Consider the following 25,579-nt stretch of genomic DNA (forward strand, 5'->3'; position numbering starts at 1 on the left):
TGCCAGCACAAAGTATGTGTTACAAATACATACAACAGGTTCTCTCATTAAAATAAGGCACCTAGACCTGAGGATGTCTGAAACAGAAGGCCTGTCATGGACTGAAAGGGAGTATTGAAGTAGAAATTAAAACGTGACAGCTGAGAAGCATTGGCATCCCTTTGGTCAAAGGAGTAATCAAATCTTGTCTTGCCCTCAGAGAAATGGAAACAGAAAGCAGCTTTTAAAAGAGTCTCTGTGCAAAGCCAAACTTCACATTTGCAGGGGTATAATGGAATTACAGGGATCAGGGAAGCTGTGACCATACAAAAGAGACACTGGTGTGTCCTATTTAAAATATAATTAAGAGTGAATTTAAGGAAATAATTTTATAAAATATTTTTTAGCCTAAGTCCTTCCCTTGATTTCTTTTACTTTTTGAAATCACTCTCTGCAGTCGACTATGACCACAGCTGCACGTGTCATATAAACAGGTCTGATTGAAAGACGAGAAAATATTTTAATGTGCCAGCCTTCAACAGAGAAAGAACATGCAATACTGAATCTGAAATACTTTGGACTGGAGTCTTATTGGGGTCTTGAAAACCCCAGTTTTATTCCCTGTTTGTCAAAATTTTGTCACATCCCAAAGACTAAAAGAACCATCCATGTAAGCCAGCAGTTATATCTAACAGCAGATTGTTTTCAGGTGTTTCCTTAAACCAGACTTAATCAAACTTTGATCATGTTCACCACTTTGGCATTTCTGGATAATAAAAAAGATATACGTTTATTTGACACTTCTATTTCTGTAAAATATTAAGCAAAGTTCTGTGAAATCATTCATGTCTACAGTGGATCACGCAACGTGACGCCACCAGACGAGCCACTCCTTAAAAATAATTACATAGCTTACACGGCCTTATTGAATTTGAGAATGATATTTGAGAGTGGCTCAAACTAAATTACAAGCCTCACAGTGGCAATTAAATGAAGCATCACCATATTGGTCAAAATATGAACCACTTTCCAGGTCAAAGAACTGAAGGTTTGAATAAACCTGTGAGTGTGAAAAGAAACACCTAAAATACACATCCCACACTGCAGTTCAAGTCTGAAAACTAACAGCGTAAACACAGAGACCTCTGCCCACACTCCAATCTACAATCACATCTAGCTGGCATTAAATTTAAACAGAAGACAACAAATGGTCCAAAACAGATCCAGATTAAATTTTCTAATGCTGTGACTAAACACAAATAGAAATGTGACGTACGGCTGAACATCTGATAGATTCTAAACCAAATGTGAAATGATGCATAAGCAACCTGCAAAGAATGCAATTGAGAATATACATTATGCAGGGCGTCTAACCTGCAGTTGAAATGTGAGGAATGAATAATCGTCTACATCGTCACAAGAAAACACACGGACGTTTTGAAATTTAACCACTCGCTTCATGTTCTCGGACATCTCAACAGGCTTTGGCAGATTAGTCTCCCACCACGTTTGGGCTCACAGGCAATGAAGCAAAGAAACAAACACAAAAATCCAGGCCACTGCCTGGTTCCACACAAGCCTGACGCTCATGTGGCTGTGCAGCATTTTTCGAAACACTTTCTGATAGAATTGCTGGATATTTAGCTCCTGTTTTTAAAGAATGCTTAAAGTCATCAGTTAGAAAGTTATCAGCACAGCTATTTGAAGACCCAGAAGAAGTAATATTTCAACAAGGATAAACTGCTAATTCCTTGCCGTCTCTGTCAAGATAGTCATTTCCTTCCTCACCCGCTGTAGTGCGTCCCATTCCTCCTCTTTCCAGCCGCCTGGTAAATCAACTCCTAAAGCTATGCTGAGAAATACACTGCTATCATCAAACACACAGACTCATGCTGGAGCCTTTACTTTCAAAACACGCCTGAGGGGGAACTCTTCTCGGAGCTATGTAAGTTTGATGATCAGACAGAGAGACTTCAGTTCACACACTGGCAGAGATGACTTGAGAAGCAGGCTAAGATAGGCTCCAGAATGGCACAGGCCAGAAAATGACCTGCATTTAGGTGAGCGGCCGATCACTGTGGAGTCTTGTGTGGAAACTGTGGAGTTAGGAAATGAAAACATATAGCATTTGGGATTGAGGTTATAGATGAGAGTGTGATAACAATGTGGCTGTGTTACACACTGTGGCTTGGGGCTACAGGTGGAACATAACAAGAGCTGGAAATGATGTGATAAGCACAAGGCTCTGTCTTTACAGTTAGCAAGGGCTGAGACCCATTAAAGCCTCTAACACTGAGATTCTGGAGCACTGCAGAGAAGGAGATGCAACTGCAGCACCCTGAAGAGGCATAAATGAAAAGATCTGAGCCTCTCCCGCAGGTCGGAGCGGGTGCACTGTAACAGAGCTGGAGCTGAGTAAAGGAGGAGGTCTACAGGGTGCACATTCTCCACTGTGACCCTGGCATTCCTAGAAACGAACCCTCATCTCTGCTCACTGCACCTCATCTGTCCGCATTTTTCACATACTAGCACATGCTGACACAAAAGACCAAGTCCAATTCAGAAATGAGCAGATGTCTTTTGTTACAGAACATTAGGAACCTCCCTAAGTAGTACTTCATAAAATAAGCAAAGTCTAATCTTCTCAAAACAGTATGAGTAAGATTTTTCAGCCTAGATAAAATTCCACAGATTTCAGCTCATCAAAAACACAATGCAGCTTTCAAGTTAAGACACAAAACAGGCCCCCCGTTCCTTTCACGGGGGTCGGCCACGCATCCCCTTTCCTACAGCATACTGACCCACTTATTCAGCATGTCCCAACCCCCGCTGCTATTATTGTGTGAAACAAACTCATCATTCATCATTGACTAAGGTCCACAATTACCCCCGCTCTTTCAGGGCACAGAAAGAAGAGGGGACACGACGCGACTCAGGAACGGCAGCTCATTAGATTAGTGATGGCTTGCCACTGCAATTAACTAGTATACAGAGCAATTTAGTGCTCCACTTTCCAGCGTTCTGGCCCGCATGGGCAGCTCTGGTCACCGAAAATGTCAGGGCTGCACAAAGAAGGAGGCGGCACTTTCGTTGGAGACGGGGCCTGGAAATAAAGAGATGCACACTTCGCTCTGGCACTTTTTTCCCCATCTGACACCCTGACACAAAAGTACATGTGAAAATAGGCAGGTATCTATTTCACAAATTCGGTTTTGGCAATCATGCCTATCACACAGTGCATTTCTATTACACTAATAATAAGAGATACTTAGAAATACAGAAGATGCACTCTCATGTGTTTTCAAATTGCGTTTTTTGTAAATGATTTCATTCATGTTCCCTTTACATGATAATTAATTAAACCTTAAAGGCTATTTGCACACAGATAGATGCAAATGCAGTCCAATGTGTGGATAAATATGAGTTACTGTTTCTGCAAAGTAACTACAAATGTGTCACAAAGTCTAACCGTAGAAAAAAAGATAAATTCAAGGACAAACAGGAAAGGCTCCAACAAGTGAGAACTCTTGCATCTTAAAAGAGAAATAAACAATGACTCCATCTTGCCAAGTGTTTACAAAGCCCCGAGGGTAAACCCCTGATGACACACTCCCTAGGGGGAGCAGTACCTCTGTCAAAAAAGGAAATGTTCTCATAGACTTTTGCTGCAGAGCCGGTGTGGACCCCCACCGGTCCTGCAGGAAGTCGAGAACAAGGACAACTTCCACTCTTTGAGACAAACAGGACACACGTGAGTCACACAACGACCTACTGACAACAATGTGTCTTCAATCCGCTCAGTGTGGCGCCTCCTGCAAAGCACTGCTGCGCGTCTTATTTTACTCAACTTCCTCCATAGATGGAAAAAACAGCTGACAAACCCTCTTTGCTCGAAAGAAAACACACTTTTAATCATTAGCATTTAAATTATGGCTCGTCCATCTCTGGTATGATTCTCCTCGTGGCGCTGAGAAGTACACATACGATTCAAGTAGATTTGTAAATGTGGATGTGTGCAGCTTTCCAGAAGTTAGTTTTTTACCAACAACAATGCTGACAAAGCTTGCTACAAAGCTACAATTGTGACATTCTTGTACGGCAACAATTTCATATACAAATAAATGTCTCAAAATTGTATTACTAAACCTCATTCTTCCAGTAACACGTTTCTTTCATAGAAGATCAAGCGAAGATAAATAAAAACACCTCTACACTTGACTGGTGAGAGAGATTTCCCATGAAAAATGTTGACGAGCTCCATGTGACTGCTACGTAATGTTTTGTTTCGTTTTCTTAAAGAATGTGACCTCAACACGAGCTCAATTTCCACTTCATTTCAAAGAACACCCAACAACAAATTGTTTGGGTTGTGCAATCAAATCACCATTAAAAAGTGGGACTTTGAAACACTGATTATAAATACAAGCCTTACTGCTATGCACAAAACTATCTTGTCACTTCTAAAATCTACCCCTAAACAAACAGAACTGGAATTAAAATAATTAGATGTCAGAATTTACGCTAAGTCAGTGATAGCTGCCAAGTCATCTTTCAACATATAAATACAGCTGCTAATGAAGCATCAAATGTTTTGGGAGACTATCATTTGCTGACATAAACTAAGGAGTAATAGTAGCAGTAAGCAAAGGAGACAGCAAATGAAACAAGGCTTTGTTACCTCATTTTCCTTCAAATTTCTTTCCAAAGTCCTACTGATTTAAAGGGTCAAGTTCGTCTCCAATATGTCCAAATGTGTCCAATCTACTGTTAATATCTGTTTCAATATTTTTTGATAAAGATGTGAAACGTAAAAAAGTAAAGTCATAAATTTCTGATGACGAATATATAGCAATTTAAAATACACATGGATACATTTCCCCTCAATGCTGTGCTTATCTCCACACTTCACTGTTTCTGGAATGGGGGAGGGTCAGAGGAAAGGAAATGAGGAGGAGGAATGCAGGGAGTCCAGGCTGATTACCTGCTTCGTCTCCTCTAAAGATGCCTGCAGTCGGCTGATCTCCTTCTCATACTGCTCCTTCATCTTGTCCACCTCCTGATCATGAGCAGCCACTTCCTCCTTCAATGCTCCTTTCAGAGCTGTTAGCTCCCTTTCTCGCCTCCTCAACACCTCCTCCTGCTCCTCCTTGGCCAGGAGAACTTCCTGCATCTCCACCTTCAGCTGCATCATGTCCTGTGGAAAAAGAAGACAATTTGGAAACCGTTTTTGTAAAAACGGTTCAGAGCTGACCTGCTTAGTAAGACCAAGACCCTCATGTTTCCCCTTATCTTTGGTTAAACAGTTTTCTCACTTTGTAGTGTTTGTAATGGCAGAGCTAAAAACAAAACAGGATTTTTTTTGTTTGTTTCCTGCAATGACCACTATGCTTTACCGCCAAAATCATGTCTTTCTCTCCATCAGCAGTTGTCTTCTTGGCTGAGTCGAGCTCGTCGTGCATCTCTGACAGCTGATCCTGCAGGTCTCTGATCTCTGTCTGGTACTGCTCCCTCTCCATCTTCACCTGGAAAAGCCTGACAGACCACACATGTCACAACATGGCACAGGTGCTATACATACTGTATACATATGCACATACACACCCGCCCACCTGCCCTTTAATTCACACATACAAATGGCAGCACCTGTGCTGGGGCCAAATGAGAGGCCTCCTGAGCAAAGAGGTCAAAGCGAACAGCTGAGTGATGAAAAACCAATAAGGTCTAAACTGGTTCTACATGACAACACTGAGGGGGTGGCTGATAAGTGATGTGAGATACCTCAAACAATTCACCATACAGCAAAGAAGATTTAAAAAAACATCTGCTCCTGTTGGAAGAATTGACTGAAAAGGTAACTGAATGGTTTCAGTGCAGGCCAACTAACTGCAACGTCCCTGGTTCAATTACAGCCATTGTTCAGCTCAAAAGCTAAAATTTGTTTGATATTGTTCATCCTGAAAAACACAATTAAATTGAGAAATAAAAGAGACGATCTTGGATTCAAATAAACACGTAATTCACAATAAGGGCTATTTTACTGAAATAGTTAGACATAAAAGAGCACTGTATTCAATAGTATAGAAATCCACAGAAAGTATTGCAGAAAACTCAAAAAACCTATAACTCAAAGACTGGCAGTTTTCCTACTATTCTCATCTGAAACATGCAGAACCCCAAAACAACACAAATAGTCACAAAACCCTGTCAGTGAGTTCAGTTCAGTCATACATTATGGAGCAGAAACTAAGTGGTGCAGTTCTTGCTGTCAGAGGGATTGATAAATCAGTCACCTAACAACAAAATAAAAGTGGAAGATAAACCTAGCAAACCAGAGCAGACACAATGAGCTTTATAATAAGACAGAAGCTGACATGGTAACCACTTCACTAACTATCAACAGTGTGAGCTGTTTCATCAACAGACATCCTACACTGCTGCTGGAATCTTACTTTTGATACACCAGATCTTCATCTGAGACAAGGAGCTTCATCCGATTGCATTAAGTGCCGCAGGTCCCTGCTTTTATTTCTTTGTTCCCAGCTTCTCCAGTGCAGGCTTTCCAACTAATCACTAGTGATCAATAGCAGACCAACAAGAATATGATCTATGAACAATTTCTTTCTACGTTTCAGTTGCAGTAAAACTGATATGAATCTACCAGTAAAAGGAGATTAACTTGTTTCATTCTTTAGCCACCCAGTCCTAGCCAAGTGTAAGAAAAGCAAAAAAAAACAAAACAAACAAAACAGACACTAGCGCTCCGGGAGATGACGTCACACAATCCCGGCATGCAACAGTTGAAATCAGAACACCGCCATATTGGCAGGAAGGCGCGCTGTTTAAACTACTGCCAGCTAACTCCTAAACGTTCTTCAGCGTCGACATCAGAGAGTCCACCATATGGTGGACAGTTCCACAAAAAACGGCCATAATCCAACCTTGGACATCCAGACGAAACAAGCCAGTAAAATGTTTTTTCCAAAACATGTCTTGAAGTCGGCATATTATCCACGAATACGTCGTTTTCAAGGAAATGCACCTCGCGATGCGCGTCCAATATTCCCTGTATTTCTCGTCATATTTTTATTTACAAATAGAATATTAGCGATTTTTTTGTACTGAAAATGGCTGGAATTGACTGCAGCTTAAAGGGTTAAGAGATTCACCGGAGTAGGATGAAGGAAAATTTATCAGGTAATTGTAGATGTCAGGGTACCGCAGGTCCGGTAAAAGGTCTGCTCCGACCGTCTCAAGATTCTTAAATAAGATACCGGGGGCATGATATGGATCGGATATGTTTAGTTTGTCCAGTTTGTTTGTTTATTTTATAATATCGTCTGATTTAAAATGAAAAGTAAACTCAGATGGCGTAAATTTTCTACCAGCGCCATTCATTTTGAAGCGGAGTTTCCTGCCAACATGGCGGCGTAAACAAACGGTCACGTGACGTCCGGAGCTCCATACAAGATTCTGGAAATAAATGAGTTAGATGGTCATCTATGCTGATCATTATTCGCCTGTTTCTGTCACTTTGCACTTACTCTTCCACTGTGGTCTGGAGGTCGGCCTCTGCTTTGGCTAGTTTTTCCCTCAGACGCTTGCACTCCTCCATGCTTCGCTGGAGCTCCTGCTGCAGGTCTTTTAGACCAGCTGCTGTCTTTTTGTCCGCTTGGTTCTTCTGGTGATCAAATATATAAAATACATTAATGTTGACATTTTAATACATCTGTCATTTGAATTGATTTATATGCAATTTTTCAATTATTTTGAAATTTTGTTAGCAAAGGGAGACCCTGACTTCAAGGAAAACCAGCATGTGCCCTAAATCAGTCACAACATTAAAACCACTGAGCGGCCACCCTCAACCAGACCATACAACCAACCACACTGCAGAAATTGCTGGGGGAAAGCTCAAGGAACACGACAAAGAGCTCAAAGAATCGGCCCAGATCCTAACGTGATCAAGCACCCATTTGATGCGCTGTTTTAAGTCTAATCCACACAGACACCACCCAGCAGCTCACAGGACCCAAAGGATGCACGACTAGCATCTCTTTACCAGACAACACAAGACACCATCAGAGGGACAGAACTCTTTTGGCAACATAAGGGGGGCTACATGATATTAGGTGCTGGTGATTTTAATGTTGTGGTTGACAGGTAAAAGGGGCACATGTTGCAATAATGATTTCAAAACTGTTTCACCCAAAAGTAAATGACTTCCTCATACTTTAGGCTGTTCAACATTTTCACATCTTTAATTCCTACTTATTTAATAGGAGAACTGAATTATAGGATGGCATTGTGTTAAGCCGAGCCAACTCTACATCCAAATACTAGTCTCAAAATATCTTTTTCAATTCAACAAGTTGAACCGTAATCCCTTAAAGCTCCTTCCCAACCAAACCCTTGATTAAAGGATATTGTCAAACAACAACAAGTTTAGCAATAAACTGACATGCCAACATAAACAGGCCGGTGCCAGTGGCACAACAGCGGTTAGACTATTCTTACCGTGGTTTGTTCCTCCAGTTCTTTCTTCAGTGCGGCCATTTCTTTCTCCAGTTCAGTGTTTTGCTCCTGCAGAGCTTTGGTCTGTGCAGCAAAGTCCAAGGACTGACAGAAGAAAATTCATTATGAATAAAAATACAAGCTAAATATTTGGACCGCTGCATAATATTCAAATAAAAAGGGCTTTGAAATCATCATTTTCATCAAAAAACCTGTTGGGTTTTACTTTTAGAAGCCAAAACCCAAGCACACAGTTTTCACACCCATTCACTGATTCTCAGTTAGAGAATGAAAAAAATTAAGCTGCGCTTTCACCATATCTGATTTCAATACAAAAAACATGTTAAGATGCCCTTTAGACATGCAGTCAGAACACAACAGCAGCCAGAATAGAGTGCACTGTAATTATGTACTACTATGTCCACAGCTTAAATTATATAACATTAACTTACTTTGTTGTCGCCTTGTGCACTCGCTGTTGCCCGAGACTTCAGCGTCTGTATTTTCTCGAAGACAAGGTTGACCTTTCTCTTTGTCGTCTCATCATTATCATTGCAGCTGCAGACAAACACAAACACAGTAATTTAACACACTGGCTATCAAAAGGTTTTTAAAAAAAAAACTTATTTCAGTGTTTTGGGGATCAGGAATTAATTCCAGACTGTTCTGGGAACAGAGTAGCTCATTCCCAGCTTAGAAGGGGTCAGGAAGGATAAGGCTGCTTTGATGTGTCACCTCGCAGCACAAACAGCTTCATTACACACATCCAATAAACTACGAGACACATGAGCACCAAACATAGGGTGACGTTTGCTGTACGCTGGGACTGCTGCGGACCAACACTGCATCACCAGGAATCAGAGCCAAAAATACTGCAGCAACATTTTCAAACGCATTCAGATTTTTACTGATGTTTGTTTATGTAATTAACTCCGGGAACAAAAAGATATTTTTTAACCCTCGTGTTGTCCTGCGGTTCAAAATTGACCCCTTTCAAAATTTGAAAATAAAAAAAATATATTTTCACAGTGAAACTTCTGGTGTCTACATTTTCAGCATTTTGGGGAAATCTTTGAACATTTTTTGGTGGGAAAAAAAGAAATGTTTAAAAAAAATGTTTCTTAAGAACATTCACATAAAAATCAACCAAAATCCAGCAAATAAAGAAAATATTACAAGTTTTACTGATACTGATATATTTTACTGATATATATGTAGTCATGTTAGATATTTTTAGGATTTTTTTTGGAAGATTTTTACTCATTTCTTGAAAATATTTACATGAATTTTCCTGACAAATTAGGGGTATTTTTTAAATAAAACTTTTAAGGGAAACTTTTAAGGAACTATTGGAATTTTTCTGAAAGTTTAACAAATTTTCAGAAATTTAGGGGATTTTTTTGGTGATTGTTTGGATTTTTTTCTGACAAGGAAACAATATTTTTTGGTGCCTGTAAATGAGGACAACATGAGAGTTAAAGTTTGGATTCACGTTACATAGTGACAAAATCAGTCGCACCCAGAAATGTTCTACCTCAGGCCCATTGTGTCTGATTTTAACATTGTATGAGAAACAAACTAACCCTACTATTCTGGTCAGGAAAAAATAAACAAAATACTTCCACATAAACTTTTGCTGAGACAAAGCAGCTTTGTCTTTAGTGTTAAACAATGGTTATTTCTGAGTTTACAAACAGATGTCTGATAGCTCAAACATGATTTTCTCAACTCAGTGTGTGACAACATCAGAACCAAGAAAACTGGAGTTTCACCACTTTCACATAAGAGCATCCATAAATTACACTGCTGACACAGAAAGCCAAACCCTCAATCCTCCTCTCTCCTCATACAGATGATTCTCATTAAACCTCTATAACCCCTGCCGGTGAATGTTTGTCTTCTAGGCCTTGGGAATGTAGCTCAGTTTCAGCCCCTGCACTTCCATCTGTGTTTCCTTTCCTTTGTCCTGTGACTCCTGACCTGTGGCCCGACACACCCAAACAGTTTCCTGTCTCTTTCTACAATACCCCGAGCCTGGAACACATGCAAAAACTGTAGGAACCTGCAAACCGTTTCTCAGTCTAAAATCATAATGCAGCTGTTCCAAGGGGAAAGCCCAACTGTTTAATTTAAACTTTCTCCAAAAACAACCAATGATTTCCCTGCAAAGACTGACTGTATGGTATGTTTATGACACCCTATGCGGCTGCTTTAACACCTAAACTGAAGTTAATCTTTTAACCCAACTTGCCTCTCCAAGACAGGCTGTGAGGGTCTGATTACAGAAACAAACAGAACGTTTTCCTGTCATTTCACACCACACCAAACAGAAAGTGGACTGAGAAAGTGGGATTTTGCAAGAAAACAAATTCCAGACAACTGGATCACTCATAGCCGGGATGGGAGGGTAAGAAGAGCACATTCCTTTACTTTTATCACAAACAGCCCAGCTCAGATAAAAAAATAGAAAAAAAAATGATGTGCTTCCACAGAACAGTTTCTTCCCTCCTGATGCATTGCTTTATGGTGCTGAATCACAACATTTCGTCACATTTTTTTTTAGGAATGAGCGAATAAACACACTGATAAGAGCCGAAAAATCCAGAGAACTCACCCATCCTTAAGGTAATTGAACAAAATTTGTTTTGCTGTCTCTTCATGTGTTTGTTGTGAAAGCTCCTGCTGACCTTTCAAGAGATCGGGTGTCGCCTGGATAAGACAGAAAAGAGGTAATTAAAAGAAGATCAAAGGGAAAAAGAAGTGTTCTTCTCTCACAGATCCTCTTTTTGGTAAGACTGTTCACCCATCATACTATAAAAATGATAACATTTAAATTTCAAGACAAAAGTTAAAGTAAACACACGCTTCTGCACACATACGGTATCTGGTTTTTACCTGAACGTCCGCTTCTGTAGCAGCCTTTTTATCTGTGGTGGAAGCAGGCTTTGATAGCGATGTTGACAGTGATGTCGTGGAAACTCTTCCAGCTGAAGAGGCACTTTCCTCACTCTCTTTACTCTTAAAAGGTAGTGAAGAGATGCGAGTCTGTGGCTTTTTGTAACCCTGTATGGAGCCTACGCCTTTAGAGATGGTGTTCTGAGGAGAGCCAGGTGCACTAGTGGCACGAGATGAAGCCCTTGAATCAGCCTTTCCATCTACAGCCATGAGCCAGGAGTCCTTACTGCTGGCTGTTTTCTGCAGCTGTAGCTGTGAAGGCCGCAGGACGTGCTCCATTGATGTGCCTCTCTGGCGGCTAAACTCATCAGGGTCGCCTCGCAGGCCGAGAGCGCTATCCACGCTGCGCGAGCGCTTCCTGTCCTCTGGATTGATCCTGTTTCGCCGACCTGCCCTGCCCCTGCGCTGATGACTGCCATCTTTGCCGTCAAACTTCTCAATGAGTTCATCGACACCAGGAATGGAGCCTGTGTCAATGTCTCTGCCAGAACCGGGGAGGAAGGGGATGTAGCGGCGGTTCTCATGGCGATTTATGGTATCTGCATACAGGACTTCCATCTCTTCGTCCAGCAGAGATTTAGAGGTGGAAGGTGAGGAGGAGTGGCAGGAGCGTGACAAGGATTCAAGAACTGGCCCGCTGGAGTCAGTCCTGCGTAGGGGAAGGACATCGGGCTCTCGACGGCTGCGCTCAAGGCTGGAGTTGGCACTGCTCATAGAACTGGGGGATCTGCAGGGCGTCTTACTCTGCTCACTTGTGGGACTGGACACAGTGGACGGCAGAGGCTGGGAGGGAGCCACTGGTTGGTGCTGAGTTTTAGAGCTCAGCTTTGACTGAGGTGGATTCAGGTTGGTAAGATAAGGTTTGGACTGAGGCTGAGCCAGTTGTGACTGCGGCCTGGTTTGAGGCTGAGCTAGCTGGGATGGAGGCAAAGACTGAGGCCTCGGCTTAGGAAGGACTTTCTCACTCAGGCTCTGGGATGGATGTTGCTTTTTCTCTTGCTGCGCTGCATCTTTTTTCCGATCCAGACTCGATGACCTGGTGTGGGATGGTGAAGGTACAGCAGATCTGGAAGAGGAACTGTGGTTCCCAGGCTCAGACAGAGGTGGAGTCCTTGAAGGCAGGCTGCGGAAACCTTCAAGGTTCAGGGAGTTGGACTCTGGATCATACGGCTGCAGAATCTCAGGGTGCTTCTGAAAGTTCAGAAGGTTGGATGGTTTCTTTCCTTGTGATTCTGTGATGCCATTTTGAGGAACAGAGTGGTGCATCATCTTTTGAGACCTGTACTCCATGAAGGGGCTGTTGGATCCAGCCTCTTTGCCTCCTCTGAAATCATACTCCTGGTAGTTCTCAATAAAAGAGCCTTCTGTGTCGATGTACCCATTGCTGTCAGGGTCAATGTAAGACTGAGGACCTCTGTCCTGGTTGTTGAGGACAACATAGGGGTGTCCATCTATACCCTGGACTCGGATGCTGAGACCATATGAACCGGCTCCATTACTATGGGGCCTGGAGGGGCGGGACGGCTGAGTGTATCCCCGCTGTGGTCCGCTGTTAGGAATGCCAGTCACTCTGTACGACTCCATCAGGAATGCAGAAGGAAAATAAATCCCTCTATGTGGATCAGGTGGCCCACCTCTGCAAGCAAAGATTTAGACGGTTCGGATTAGTGAGAGATGAGACACTACGTAATTCAGTAAGTTCAATAAATGTTAATAATGAAACAGTAATGCCTCGCTTCATTCACTTATGTTCGCTTTCATTTTCTTCTCTTATTTTTTTCATTGTTAATGCTCTGTTTTCTCTCCACATTGGCCTGTTCTGTCAGACTGCTCAACTCATGCGCTCTGGTCAAATGCAGATTGAGACAATGAGCTCCCTGTGTTGCCTGTAAAATCTCAGAAACCCTAATATCCCTCAAAATATGAGTCAACACCTGCCACATTCTTCCTAACAGCATAAATGACCAGGTACTGTTTAGAAAGGTCTTACAGGTTTGTGACTAACAGGTATAATACAGCAAAATGACTGTTTGCAATGTATGACAAGACAAACAGGTTAAGAGAAAGGTATTAACAGAAAGATAATACTTTGACAACAGTCACTTTAACCCGGGAATAATCTCTGAGCTGTCATCTTTACATGACTTCAGAGGGTGTATGGCTTTCAACAACTATGATGATCCTTGTAAATGACAATTCACAATTGTAATTGTAGCCCACACGTATGGAAAATGCTACAAAAAGAGGGTCACAAAATGTTGTCCTGCACCACATTCATAAAAACTGCAGGTTTGTCAAAGCTGACAGATTTGCAGCCGGATTGTGAGAACACAGCTTGAAATACACATAAGACTGTGTACAAATATTAAAGTCAGGAGCTCAGTGTTCTTCAGACAGGTTTATGCCTGGGAAGTCAGTGAAGACAAAGCCATCAGCAGCCACCATGCGTTTCACTGGACAATGGGCTTTCAACAGGTTCCTGTTTGCCTTGCTGATAGCAGCCCCATTCTACCTGATGTTACCATACAACGATGGACCAAGAAGGGCCTGGAAGAAGGATACTGATAAGACTGGCAACAAAGGCAAAAGCAGGACATATCACATCAGCGTGAAATAGGTCAAGACAGACCAGCAGACAACTGATAGCCTATTCAGAAAAAAACTAACACCATCTAGGTTTTTGTGACAAGACAATGTGTTCGGACAAGATGTACAGATTTTGCTGCACTCTTTGGTTGTGTGATGCCATTATGAGCAAAGTTATCAAAACAATGACCATAATGGCACTGTGGCAATACTGAATATTTTGTTTCATTCTTTGTGCATCAACGTGATAAAATATAATCAACTGAAGATACGCAATTAGCGTATTAGCATCAGTCCCATCTGGTTCTTTTATCTGGCAGAATAATTTAAAGTCAAGTGTTTAGCTTAGCTGTATGATACCCAGACCACATGCATCTCGAAAAGCAGACAACGGTATGTACCAGTCCTAGGCACTTCATCAGCAGCAATAAGTGTTTGATAGAATTTTGAATAGTTTAATTTAAATACATTAGATACAAACTGCCAGAAAAGGACAAAACAAAAGTGCACACTTCAGTTTCATTAACAAACTCCAACTGTGAATCCTCCCTGGATTATAAGAAGCCTGTCATATCCTTTCATAATGAAACCCTGTGGCTGCTGTACAGGTCTCCTTAGGCGTGGTAGTCTGTGGCAGTCTGGGCATTGCATCAACTATGTCCACACCCGCAGAATTTTCCTGATGGAGGGTGCAGCTGGCAGACACCAGCTTCACCCACGCTCCACCTGAGCGATGCCCTCCTGACAGCCTGTTCTAAGGGCTGACAGACTGAACGTCATGATTCCTTTATACCTTGCTAATTTTTGTTACTCTACCAAGGATAGTGAGAGAGTTATGTGATGATCGGCGTTGGTTTGTCTGTCTGACTCAAAAATGGACTAACAGATTTCGATTAAATTTTCAGGGAAGGTCTGAAACGGCATTGATGCAGCTTATAGTCCATGGATTTGTTACAGATTTTTGTATCATTGCGAGATAGCGACATGATGTCACTGTAACCATGACTACAAGTGAACGCTAAGTCCAGCCCGATCTCACGAGGATTCGTGAAACTGTCACGTAAGTTTTAGTTTCGGTTTCGTGTTGGTGCGCACGAAACCGAAACTAAAACTTACCTGACAGTTTCACGAATCCCCGTGAGACCGGGTTGCTAAGTCACAACGATCACATGAATGCAATCCTACTACAAATCGAACGCTGCAGACCACAAATTGTTGAAAGACTTCATCTGTTGGAAGTCATACAACGACTGAGCAGCCTTAGCGGAGTACTTTTCTTGTCATTTATGTGTGCAAATTTCAATGTTTGTTTGTTTTTCATCACTGTACTAACTTTACAATGACTCCCTGTACTTGATAATAGGTTAAAGTGGTAAATTAAACAATCATTTCAATTATATTACAATCATAATTATTGCTATTGACTGAAATTAAACATCTTATCGGGATACATTTTCTAGCTATGTTGCTCTGATCTAACCTTATGATCAATTTAGTTCGTATTTGAGCGCCACACTCAAAAAAGTCATTAACAGCACAGCTCTTCCTTTTCCCCATGATTATCACAGCTTAATTAACAAACCAAAATGAATAAATCTGAATAGATTTTGTCTTGTTTTGTTAGTAGTTAGGACGCAAAACTTTACTACCAGAAACCACCGTCAGCCGCTCCTAACACAATCTGATGATGAGTCAACCTCACTTGGTTTCCACAAGTCAAGGAGTGTTTTGACTGGTTGGTCCTGGTGCTTCAATTAGCCTCAACAGACAGCTTCAGTCTGCACAGGAGGGAGGGAAGAAAATGAAGTGTCCTGTCCAGGAGGAAGAGTGCTGTCGAGGACAGATTAAAGCTAAAGACAACACAATAGAGCCCTTCATCCTCACTGTCACATGCGTCCGACACACAAGGGCTCCAGCAAGCGTGCAACTTTTTTTCCTGTCATTGTGCTTTTCCCTGCAGAGAGGAGGAAACCCTCTGTGCGCAGTCCTGTGCTGCCTTCACTGACCCCTGTACTGCAGACCAGAGGGGTCAGCAGCACCGAGGGCAGGTTAGGATGTCAAGGCCCAGGCTTTGATCTGAGCGGAGGGGAGACCCAGCAAAGGTTTAACAAAGCAGATTTTTATCTCCTCCTATGAGCCACACAGAGAGCTGACTGTGTGTCAACAGCTGCACATGATCCAACAGAGAAAACACATCAGAGAGGAGCAGCTGAGGACGAAGCTTCATGAAGTGTAAAAACAAGTAAACCAACTGAAGTGAGGCCAGACAGCCAGGATTTACACTGTGAGAAACTAATACAGAGTTACGTAACGTGAATGGGAGTTCACTAATCTGGAGCGTCAGGTAAATGAGTGCAGGAGCAGCTGTAAACACAGTAAAAATCACACCAACAGAGTGTAATAATAAACAGAGCGTTGGAGTGAAAACCTGCAGCGGCTCGTTAGCTAAAGTGAAGAAGCGGAGGTTTGACTTGACGCAGTTTTCTCTTAGTTTAGCCGCTCAGAGCAACAGGTGGCATCAAACACACCAGCAGCACCAAATTAACTGGAAAACCGCTTTCACCGAACAGCTTTCTCACTTCTACAAATCAATTCATCAAGATAAGTTAGCAAACGGTGAGTTAACTTGCACTTTTTGACGTTAATTGTTCATTTCTCGCCCTGTTAAGTTTAACGGCTGTTGTGGCGCAAACTGAAGAGTTACTCACCAGCGTCCTTTCTCTCTCCGGTTCACTTTATCGCAGGTTGAAAGCGTTTGTTTAAGGGCGTTTTTCTTTTTAAAAAAATAGATAGCTCTGGCGCAAAGTGTCCGCGGCACACTTTGCTAACTTATTTAGTCCCGTGTTGTTTTCTGGGAGTGAGGCAGAGTCGTTTCAGAAGGACGTCCGACCCTCCGGGCCGCTCCGCCTCCTCAAACAAGCGCTCCAACCCGCCCACCGACCCAAAAGCAGCCGGCTGGTCCAGGAACAGATTTCACACCGCAGGACCCCTCCTGTGACCCGGGCGGGACAAGCTCTGGTCTACAGGGCTCGGTTCGGCTCCGTTTGGCCCAATGTCCTGCTAAAAAGTGAGCCAAACGCCAATTGCGTACTTCTTGTTAAAGCAGTTTTGCGCAGTTTCTTTACGTCTGTAGCTGCTTTTATATGGTGAAAAAGTGCAAATGTACACAACTTTCTGTCTGAGGAGATGTGTCTTTGTGAAAAATTTAACGTTTTGTGTGACAAAAAATGTTTTTAGAGTGGGATAATTACAGGCATCCTGCAATTAACATGATTTTCAGCTGATTTTTACATAATAAATTAAGAAATTATCTATTTCCGAGCATCTTTTAAGTTGTAGCCTTTGAAATATAATGAAATCAAATTGTTTTGGTGCACTAACGACATTTAAGTCAGAATTTAGAAGCTACAGCCGCTTTTTGACAAGACTAAAACTGGATTATATGAGCTAAACTGGTCTTTAAAGCAGTTTCAACTGCTAAAAACAGCTGCATTGTTATATCTGTTGCCCTTAATTACCTGGCAATTAAATTATTATTTCATATGAAGTCACTACTTGAAAAAAAATTATTACAGTAGTGGACCCAGCGGGGAAAAAAAGCCTATTTTATAAGCCCATGTCTGTGTTGACAGTCTGTTCTTATATTAACAAGCTACTTAAAAACTCACCAGAAATAAACAATGGCTATTATTTCTAATAGCTTGATGAATTATTTGTTGCCCTGGGAGTATTCTGTAAGTTATGTACTCGCCTAAGACTTGAAGTTAACCTAATTATGAGCACTCTGCATAAGTGCAATTTGCAGCTGCATGTCTTTAAAAACCGACAGCGTCATCTAGTGGATGGAGCACTGACCTGAATGCAGTCAGTTACGGAGAACCTGAGCTGCTATAATGCAGCTCAATCAGACAGTGAACGCATCACCAGATGTAAACAACAGAAAAGGATAGAAGGAGAACAGAACTCCAGTGTTAAAAAGTATAGGGTAGTTATATGCTGAGTGGATATGTTGGGGGGAAATAAGGCTGTGTATTGTGCAGAGTGGATATTATTTGTGTAAAGTGTCTGTGGTGAGCATGTTCTTTATGGGGAAGTGCTGGACTAAGCCAGCATCACTGTGATAAATAACATCCCGGGTGGTTTAAAGCAGGTCATAGCAGGATGCTGTGGGTGATATTCACTTTTTATCTGTGCATATATTATACGATAAACCCCAGAAAGACATACAAATACCATGTTTGCTCCTGTGAACTTAATCTCACTGGGCCTGGCAATAAAACTTTAATTTTTACCTCCGCCAAGGAGGTTATGTGACACCTGGCGTTTGTGTGTCCGTCTGTCTGTCTGTCTGTCTGTTAGCAAGATAACTCAAAAACGCCTGGGCAGATTCAGATGAAATTTTGAGGGGATGTAGACTATGGTAAGAGGAAGAGCTGATTTAATTTTGGTGGCAATCCGGAAAGGATCCTGGATTCTGGATCACTTTGAATTTTTTATTATGTTTTAGTATGTGGTCCAAAATATGACAAAAACATCATAGGTTAGTATGTCGTCCAACAAATTGGAGCAAGGTGTCCAGATAGCTCAACTGGTTATGAAAGTGATTCATAAACAGAACTGTGTCAGAGACGCAGGTTTGATTCCAGCTCATGATCCTTTACTGCATGGGTTTCCTGTTTTCCTCTCTATCCTTGGCGGAGGTCTGCACTCTCTGAGTGCTTTTCTAGTTTATTAATGTAAAACTTTTAAGATTGATGTTTCAATGTGGTTGATGCACCTCTATAATGAATGTGGACTGAATCTGTTCACTTTGTTAACAGATTTGCAAACAATGATTAGCTTGATTAGCAATTAATCTGCCAATTATGGCCTCAATTCATCATTTAGCCTAGAAAATAGAAGAGGAAAGTTAAAAAAAAAAACACCCTTTATATATTCCCTGCTCCTACAATGACACATTTAAATTGATTATTAAAATTATTTAGAATCCATATTCAGCAACACCAATAGACCTTAGTGTACTACTGTAAGTCAAATAAAGACAGTAACTGAAACTGAAACCCATCCATCCATCCTCTATACACCGCTTTATCCTCACTAGGGTCACAGGAGGCTCTGGAGCCTATCCCAGCTGACTCGGGGGAAGGGAGGGGACACCCTGGACAGGTCGCCAGTCTATGGCAGGGCTACATATACAGACAAACAATTACACACACATTCACACCTACGGGCAATTTAGAGTAACCAATTAACCTCAGCATATTTTTGGACTGTGGGAGGAAGCCGGAGTACCCGGAGAAAACCCATGCATGCTCAGGGAGAACATGCAAACTCCATGCAGAAAGATCCCAGGCCCACCCGGGATTTGAACCGGGGATGTTCTTGCTGCAAGGTGAAAGTGCTAACCACTATACCACTGTGCAGCCCAAAACTGAAACCATCAAATGTTTTTTATTTTTACTCAGTTATGAGCTCTGATGATCGCTCATTAATCAGAATAGACATCACTTAAATTTCTGCTGAGTGGATTAGCTCTAAGTGTAAAGTGTTTCTAATAGTTGTGTCCTTGATCGATAAAAACGCAGAGTTTTTCTTACAAACACTGCTGGATTTCTTGCATTTCATTTTCTGTTTAATCTATTTAATCACTCAATTACACTCTATACCAGATAAAAATCTAATTAATATCCTGGAAATACCTCCAAAGTTCTTTTCTTTTTCAATTCCTGAATAAATGGCGAAAGAATATTTTGAGAAACCATGAATTCAGTGTTGTTTTTGCACACCTTTTCACTGCATTATAAACTGCATTAAACCGGAGGCCCAGCTGCCCCTTCGCCTTTGTAGCGGCCCGCTGTTTATATTTGTGTCCGCTGAGACCTCGCAGCAGCGCAGCCTTTAATCTGAGCCACTGTGTTGGGTTACAGCAGCACACAATGGGAGCTCTGTTCTGTGCTGAGGTGCCACAGCTGGGACCTCCGGGCATGCTCAGTGCACTGGCCGGCCTTATCCTGATTTTACAGTGAAGGCAGCAGCCGTTCCAGGGGCATCTGCCCAACTGGCATGTACCAGAGATGTCGGAGATGCACATGTTTTACTTGATGCAGTTGCTTCCATTGCGATTTCTGAACTAAAAACATGCTGGACAAAAACTCAGTGAGCCAATATGGCAGCTAAAAGCCATCACCGATCAGAACATTTTGTTTTGAAGAGTCTTTGTTTTAATCGACGTGCAAGTACCCCTTCTGTTGTCTTCATTTACCGGCACAAAAAATATTGTTTCCTTGTCTGGAAAAAAAAATCCAAAATTCTGAAAAAAAATTCCTCAAATTTCTGAAAATTTGTAAAACCTTCAGGAAGAAAAATCCAATAATTCCTTCAAAGTTTCCCTTAAAAGTTTTATTTAAACAAAAATCCCCCAAATTAGCCAAGAAAATTCTTGTAAATATTTTCAAAAAATTAGTAAAAATCTTCCAAAACAAATCCTAAAAATATCTACAGTGATTCCATATATATCAGTAAACTTCAAATGTTTTCTTTAAGAACATTCACAAAAAAAATCATCCAAAATCCAGCGAATTTCGTACCTTTGTGCATTTGTTTCTCAGCGCTCTGACAGCAGTTCAGTCAACAGGGAGTTGGTGTCCTGAGAACCAGACGGTGTTTCGTCTTTAATGCAGAGATATTTTGCTTTTTTTAATCAGTAAAGCTTAAAATGAGCGAAATTTGGTGTTTAATGCAGAGATATTTTGCTTTTTTTTTAATCAGTGAAGCTTAATGTGAGTGAGTTTTGATGTTTAATGCAGAGATATATTGCTTTTTTTAATAAATAAAACTAAAAATGAATGTATTTTGGTGTTCGCCGCTATACAGAGATAGTGCTTAAGTGTAGAATCTTGAAGATCTGTGATTATAAACTGAAACAGAGGAGTGTGGAGAGGATGAGCAGCATGTTGAGTGCAGCAGAGAGGCGGCTGATCTTACTGTCAGAGCAGGAGGAGCAGCAGCTCTTTGGTTGAGTTTCAAGGATGCGAGCCAAGGACTTTCTGTCAGCTGGCCCAGCCTGCAGCCATGACAGGAAGTCAGCCTTCAGACATGGTGGTCCCACTCCTACAGAAAACATGCACACCCACCCACCAGCAGCAGCAGCAGCAGCAGCAGCTCAGCACACTCACACTCTGTTTATCCCTGCAAGGAATATTGAAATGTGACAGTTGTGATTTACGTTGCGTGGCTGAGCTCAGCGCAGACAAAACAGCAGTCAGCACTTTTCCTCCAAGTGTCACCTCCGTCAAGAGAACTGAACCGGGATCAGACCTCTCAGGACGTGATGAGCGCTCTCATGCTTGCATCTGCATGAAGATAATTCTGCGCAGATGTACGAGCTCTGAGATTTACAGCACAACAGTCCTTCAGGTTCGCAGCAGCATTCTCACGACGCTTATGGGATTCATTAACGTTAGTCACAGAACAAGTAGCAGATTGAGCATAGCGGTTTACACAAAGCCTCTTCCACCCAAACATTCATTTAAAACTGGTTCTTCATAAGAGCTGCATCAATTTCACATTGGTGCTCTAGTTTCACTTTCATCTGTATGTTTTTAACCCTCCTGTCGTCCTGTGGGTCAAAATTGATCCGTTTTAAAATTTGAAAATATGGGGAAAAAAATACATTTTTACAGTGAAACTTCTGATGTCCAAATTTTCAACATTTTGGGAAATCTTTGAACATTTTTTGGTGGAGAAAAAATGTTGAAAATGTTTCTTTAAGAACATTCACATAAAAATCAACCCTTGAAGTTTTGCTTGTATTTTATGTAATCACTTCAGATATTTTTAAGACTTTTTTTGAAGATTCTTACTCATTTTTTGAGAACATTTACAAGAATTTTCTTGCCAAATTTGGGGGATTTTTTTTCAAAAATAAAACTTTTAAGGGAATTTTTTTAAGGAATTATTGGAATTTTGTTCCTGAAGGTTTTGCAAATTTTCAGAAATTTGGGGATTTTTTTTGCTGAACTTTTGGATTTTTTTCAGATGAGAAAATATTTTTTGGTGCCTGTACACACAGGAACTGTCTAATTCAAAAAAGTAGGACCACAGCACATGTACAGTACGCTGCTATCACACTTTATTAAAAATAGAAACATATATTCATAGTACTTTTCATACAGACTACAATGGTCCACTGGTATTATTTTCAAAAAAGAGATACATACTATAAAACACTCATTTGGCCTAAATCCACTGTAGAAATGTCTCAAATAGGAAAAACAAAACAAAAAAAAGTCTAAAGCAACCCCCTTGTTTCTGAACTCATCCTGCTTCAGCTCTACTTTCTTACAACAACAACAACAAAAAAAACAAAACAAGATAACAGAAGCAAAAATGTAAATATGGAGAGACGGAAACAGATGCGTTTGCTTAGTGAGAGAAATAAATGCACATACAATTGAGTTTAAAAAAAGATGGCACATTTATTGCAACATAAATGTTATATACATTGTGTTTTCCTGTTGAAAAAGACAGAAAATTCTAATTTTCGTTGCCGCAGTTTTTTGATGTGCATCGACAATACCTTTTATTTGACACAAGAACAAATCTTTTATCAATCAACAACGGAGACTGAAGAATAAGACGCAGGTCGCACGTTTTAGGAATCTGGAGCTCGTGCGAAACCTTTTGAAGTCCGAGACTACGAGCAACAGTTCAGCTGTGTTCTTGAGATGCCATTTGTAATTTTTTTTTTTGTAATAATGGACAGGTTATGGTAAATAACCGTACATTTTACTATCTAATATAGTAAAATAAAGTAAGAAACTTTTTACTCAAAACTTTTGCTTTCAAAAATCTAGAAAGAGTAATATTTAGAATTCAAGAAATATTCTTACAGTATTATTGTATAAAAGACTAACTACAGTGAAAAATAAGCCAAATGTTTTTTTTCTTTTGATTTTCTTTTTTCATATATTATACAAGGGAAAGCATCTGGGAATACAGCAAAGTCTAACTTGGCAAACAGAGGAGCAAAGAAACATAGGAAGAACGGGAATTTTGTTTTTAAAAAAAGAAAAGAAAAACGAAGGAAAGAGAGCCGGAAGTGACGTACATTATACCCTCAATCAAAGTCTGCCAACATGAATACAAGACCATGAATACTGAAATGAAGAACAAGGCCACATTCAGTCCGAGAATACACAAAAACTGATTAGGTTTTTGTTCTCCGCTAAAATAAAGTTGTTAAATCTTTAATATAAACTCTCGTCGTGGCATCCTTTATTCTAATTTAAGTCCCTTTATCGTACAGAACACTCCTCTGAATGTGGCAGCCTTGTTTAAGGTGTGGATAATGATAGAACACAATTTACAAAGAAATAAATGGAATATAAAGCAAGTCTTAAGACCAAAGACTTAATAAAAGGAGAAAGCATGCACACTGATAGGGAAAAACAAAATAAAGCCATGACAGATGTCTTGAAACATAAAAGAAAAATCCTGTTAACTGCTTTTGTTCATAATCGTGCTACAGTTCAACGATATTCAGAGAAATCCATGAAATATTTCATCTGACTTTCTGCATCGAGTTTATCACAACTTCGATCAAAACATCATCGAAAAGTCACTCAGAAGTTCTCTCTGCTGACGGAAACTGGACATTATAATGCTGGAAGTCTAAAGAAAGGACTTGTTACAACACAAATAAGCATAACTAAACTTTACTCAGAGTAACTGCGCTTAAAATTTAATGTCTTGAGATATTAACAGAAAGAAAAACTGATATGTTCATCAGGCCAGGAGAAAGTGTGGTCGTCGTTTTTTAATCTACTTCTTCATTAAGCAATCTTGTGATTAGCTAGTGGCAGAAAAATGATGAAAAAAAAAAAAGCCGTTCAGTGCTGCCATCAGGATGGAACCGTCAGGAGGCTAAGCGTAGACAAGAATCCGCAAAAATATGTCACTGCGCACGTTTAACACTATATGGCAAAGGAACTGAAGGGCAGTGAGGCCCCTTCCTCCTTCAGTTAAGACACTAAACATATGCAGGGAATGCTAAGGTTTGCAAATAGTTCCCCCTCTGTATTTTCACTGCTCACTACGTAGCGAGGGGGGAAAAAAAGCACAACTAAATCTGAGCTTTCAGAAAAGCTACAGTTTGCCATTTGTCCGTCACCTTTTGTAGACAATATTGATGCCAATGCAGTTGGGCCTGTTTTCCTACTTTTCAGTAGCACAGAAACTGATCTAAACTACACAGAAACAAACATAGGTAGTTTTGGTTACACGTGGCCAGTGGCAGAATGAATAAAATATAAATATAAATAATATATCCTTCTTTAAAAAAGAAAAAGAAAAAAGGGCCGCTTCAGTCTTTCAGTTCTAACAGCTACACATAATTGTCAGGTGGGTATAAATATCACTCTAAACTGGCCAATAAATTAATCTCAATCTTCTCAGTGCCCAAATGTTTTCCCTCATCTCGGACTCGCCAAAGACTTCCCAGGGTGGAGTGCTCAGTTTTAACGGTGACACCGGCAAACTATAGGTCGACTGAAAAGCCGCATGCTTCTCTTTGAATTTACCTCACTTTCCCTTTAGACATACACTTTATAGCTCAATAACATAATAAATAGGAAAAATAAAAGAAACAGACAAACAAAAACAGTTGCTGTTACAATGCATTCGTCAATTCAGTTTAGGCACGAGGCAATTTCCACATACGGTTGGAGGAGATTGCGAAGTCTCTGATTGTTCAGAAGCAACACACTTCTTGTAGACAGTGATATGTGCTGAAGATTTTTCTTGTAGGGGAGAAATTTGCAGATGGTCGCAGGGAGCTGGACGCTTGGCTCTTCTTCAATCTTCGGATAGGATTGTGTTAGACTCGTAGTTTTGCTTCAAGTGGTCTGTCTCCTCCAATTGGTGTCACAAACTGTGAGTCCTGTCTGTCACTGGGAAGCAAGGTCACCGACTCAAACGGGACAGAAATGATCTGCATCGCTCTGACCTGGAGAGAGGAAGGGGGGGACACGATGATCAGACGAGCTCATCAGTGATCCCAAACAGGACAAAAGTGATTCTGTCTGTATTTTAGGTTCCAGAAGAGAGCGAATGATTGATTTTAAAGCATTAATGTCGCTGTTTCACACATTTATACACGTTATCCTCAATCCAGGAGTGCAGCTGAAACAACTAATCAGTATAATTTAACATTCCTGTTGTCGTCATTTACAGGCACCAAAAAATATTGTTTCCTGTCTGAAAAAAATCCAAAAATTCAGCCAAAAAAATTCCCCAAATTTCTGACAATTTGCAAAACCTTCAGGAAAAAAATTCCAAAAATTCCTTAAAAGTTTCTCTTAAAAGTTTTATTTAAAAAAAAAATCCCCTAAATTTGGCAAAAAAAAATTCTTGTGAATATTTTCAAAAAATGAGTAAAAATCTTCCAATAAATCCTAAACATATCTAAAGTGATTACATATATATCAGTAAAGCTTCTAATATTTTCTTTAAGAACATTCAGAAAAAAATCTACCAAAATTTGCTGGAT

General features: G+C 40.6%; 2 protein-coding genes across 8 annotated transcripts in view; both read right to left on the bottom strand.

Moving 5' to 3' along the window:
* Positions 1–16,956, bottom strand: part of cgnl1 (cingulin-like 1) — a 31,807-nt gene extending 14,851 nt beyond the window's left edge. For both annotated transcript variants that reach the window (XM_022212996.2, XM_022212995.2), the window contains exons 1-8: positions 16,740–16,956; positions 11,386–13,081; positions 11,105–11,199; positions 8,943–9,048; positions 8,494–8,595; positions 7,521–7,657; positions 5,373–5,511; positions 4,961–5,173 (exon numbers count right to left, since the gene is read on the bottom strand). In XM_022212996.2, the coding sequence (XP_022068688.2) occupies positions 4,961–5,173; positions 5,373–5,511; positions 7,521–7,657; positions 8,494–8,595; positions 8,943–9,048; positions 11,105–11,199; positions 11,386–13,029 (2,436 nt within the window). In that variant the 5' untranslated portion in view covers positions 13,030–13,081; positions 16,740–16,956. The remainder of the gene's footprint in view (positions 1–4,960; positions 5,174–5,372; positions 5,512–7,520; positions 7,658–8,493; positions 8,596–8,942; positions 9,049–11,104; positions 11,200–11,385; positions 13,082–16,739) is intronic.
* Positions 16,957–22,140: 5,184 nt separating this feature from the next.
* Positions 22,141–25,579, bottom strand: part of tcf12 (transcription factor 12) — an 80,555-nt gene continuing 77,116 nt past the window's right edge. For all 6 annotated transcript variants that reach the window (XM_022212985.2, XM_022212987.2, XM_022212986.2 and 3 more), the window contains one exon: positions 22,141–25,036. The gene's annotated coding sequence lies outside the window, so the exon portion shown is untranslated. The remainder of the gene's footprint in view (positions 25,037–25,579) is intronic.

The sequence above is a fragment of the Acanthochromis polyacanthus genome, chromosome 2 (assembly GCF_021347895.1).
Source record: "Acanthochromis polyacanthus isolate Apoly-LR-REF ecotype Palm Island chromosome 2, KAUST_Apoly_ChrSc, whole genome shotgun sequence".
NCBI classification, from domain to species: Eukaryota; Metazoa; Chordata; class Actinopteri; family Pomacentridae; genus Acanthochromis; species Acanthochromis polyacanthus.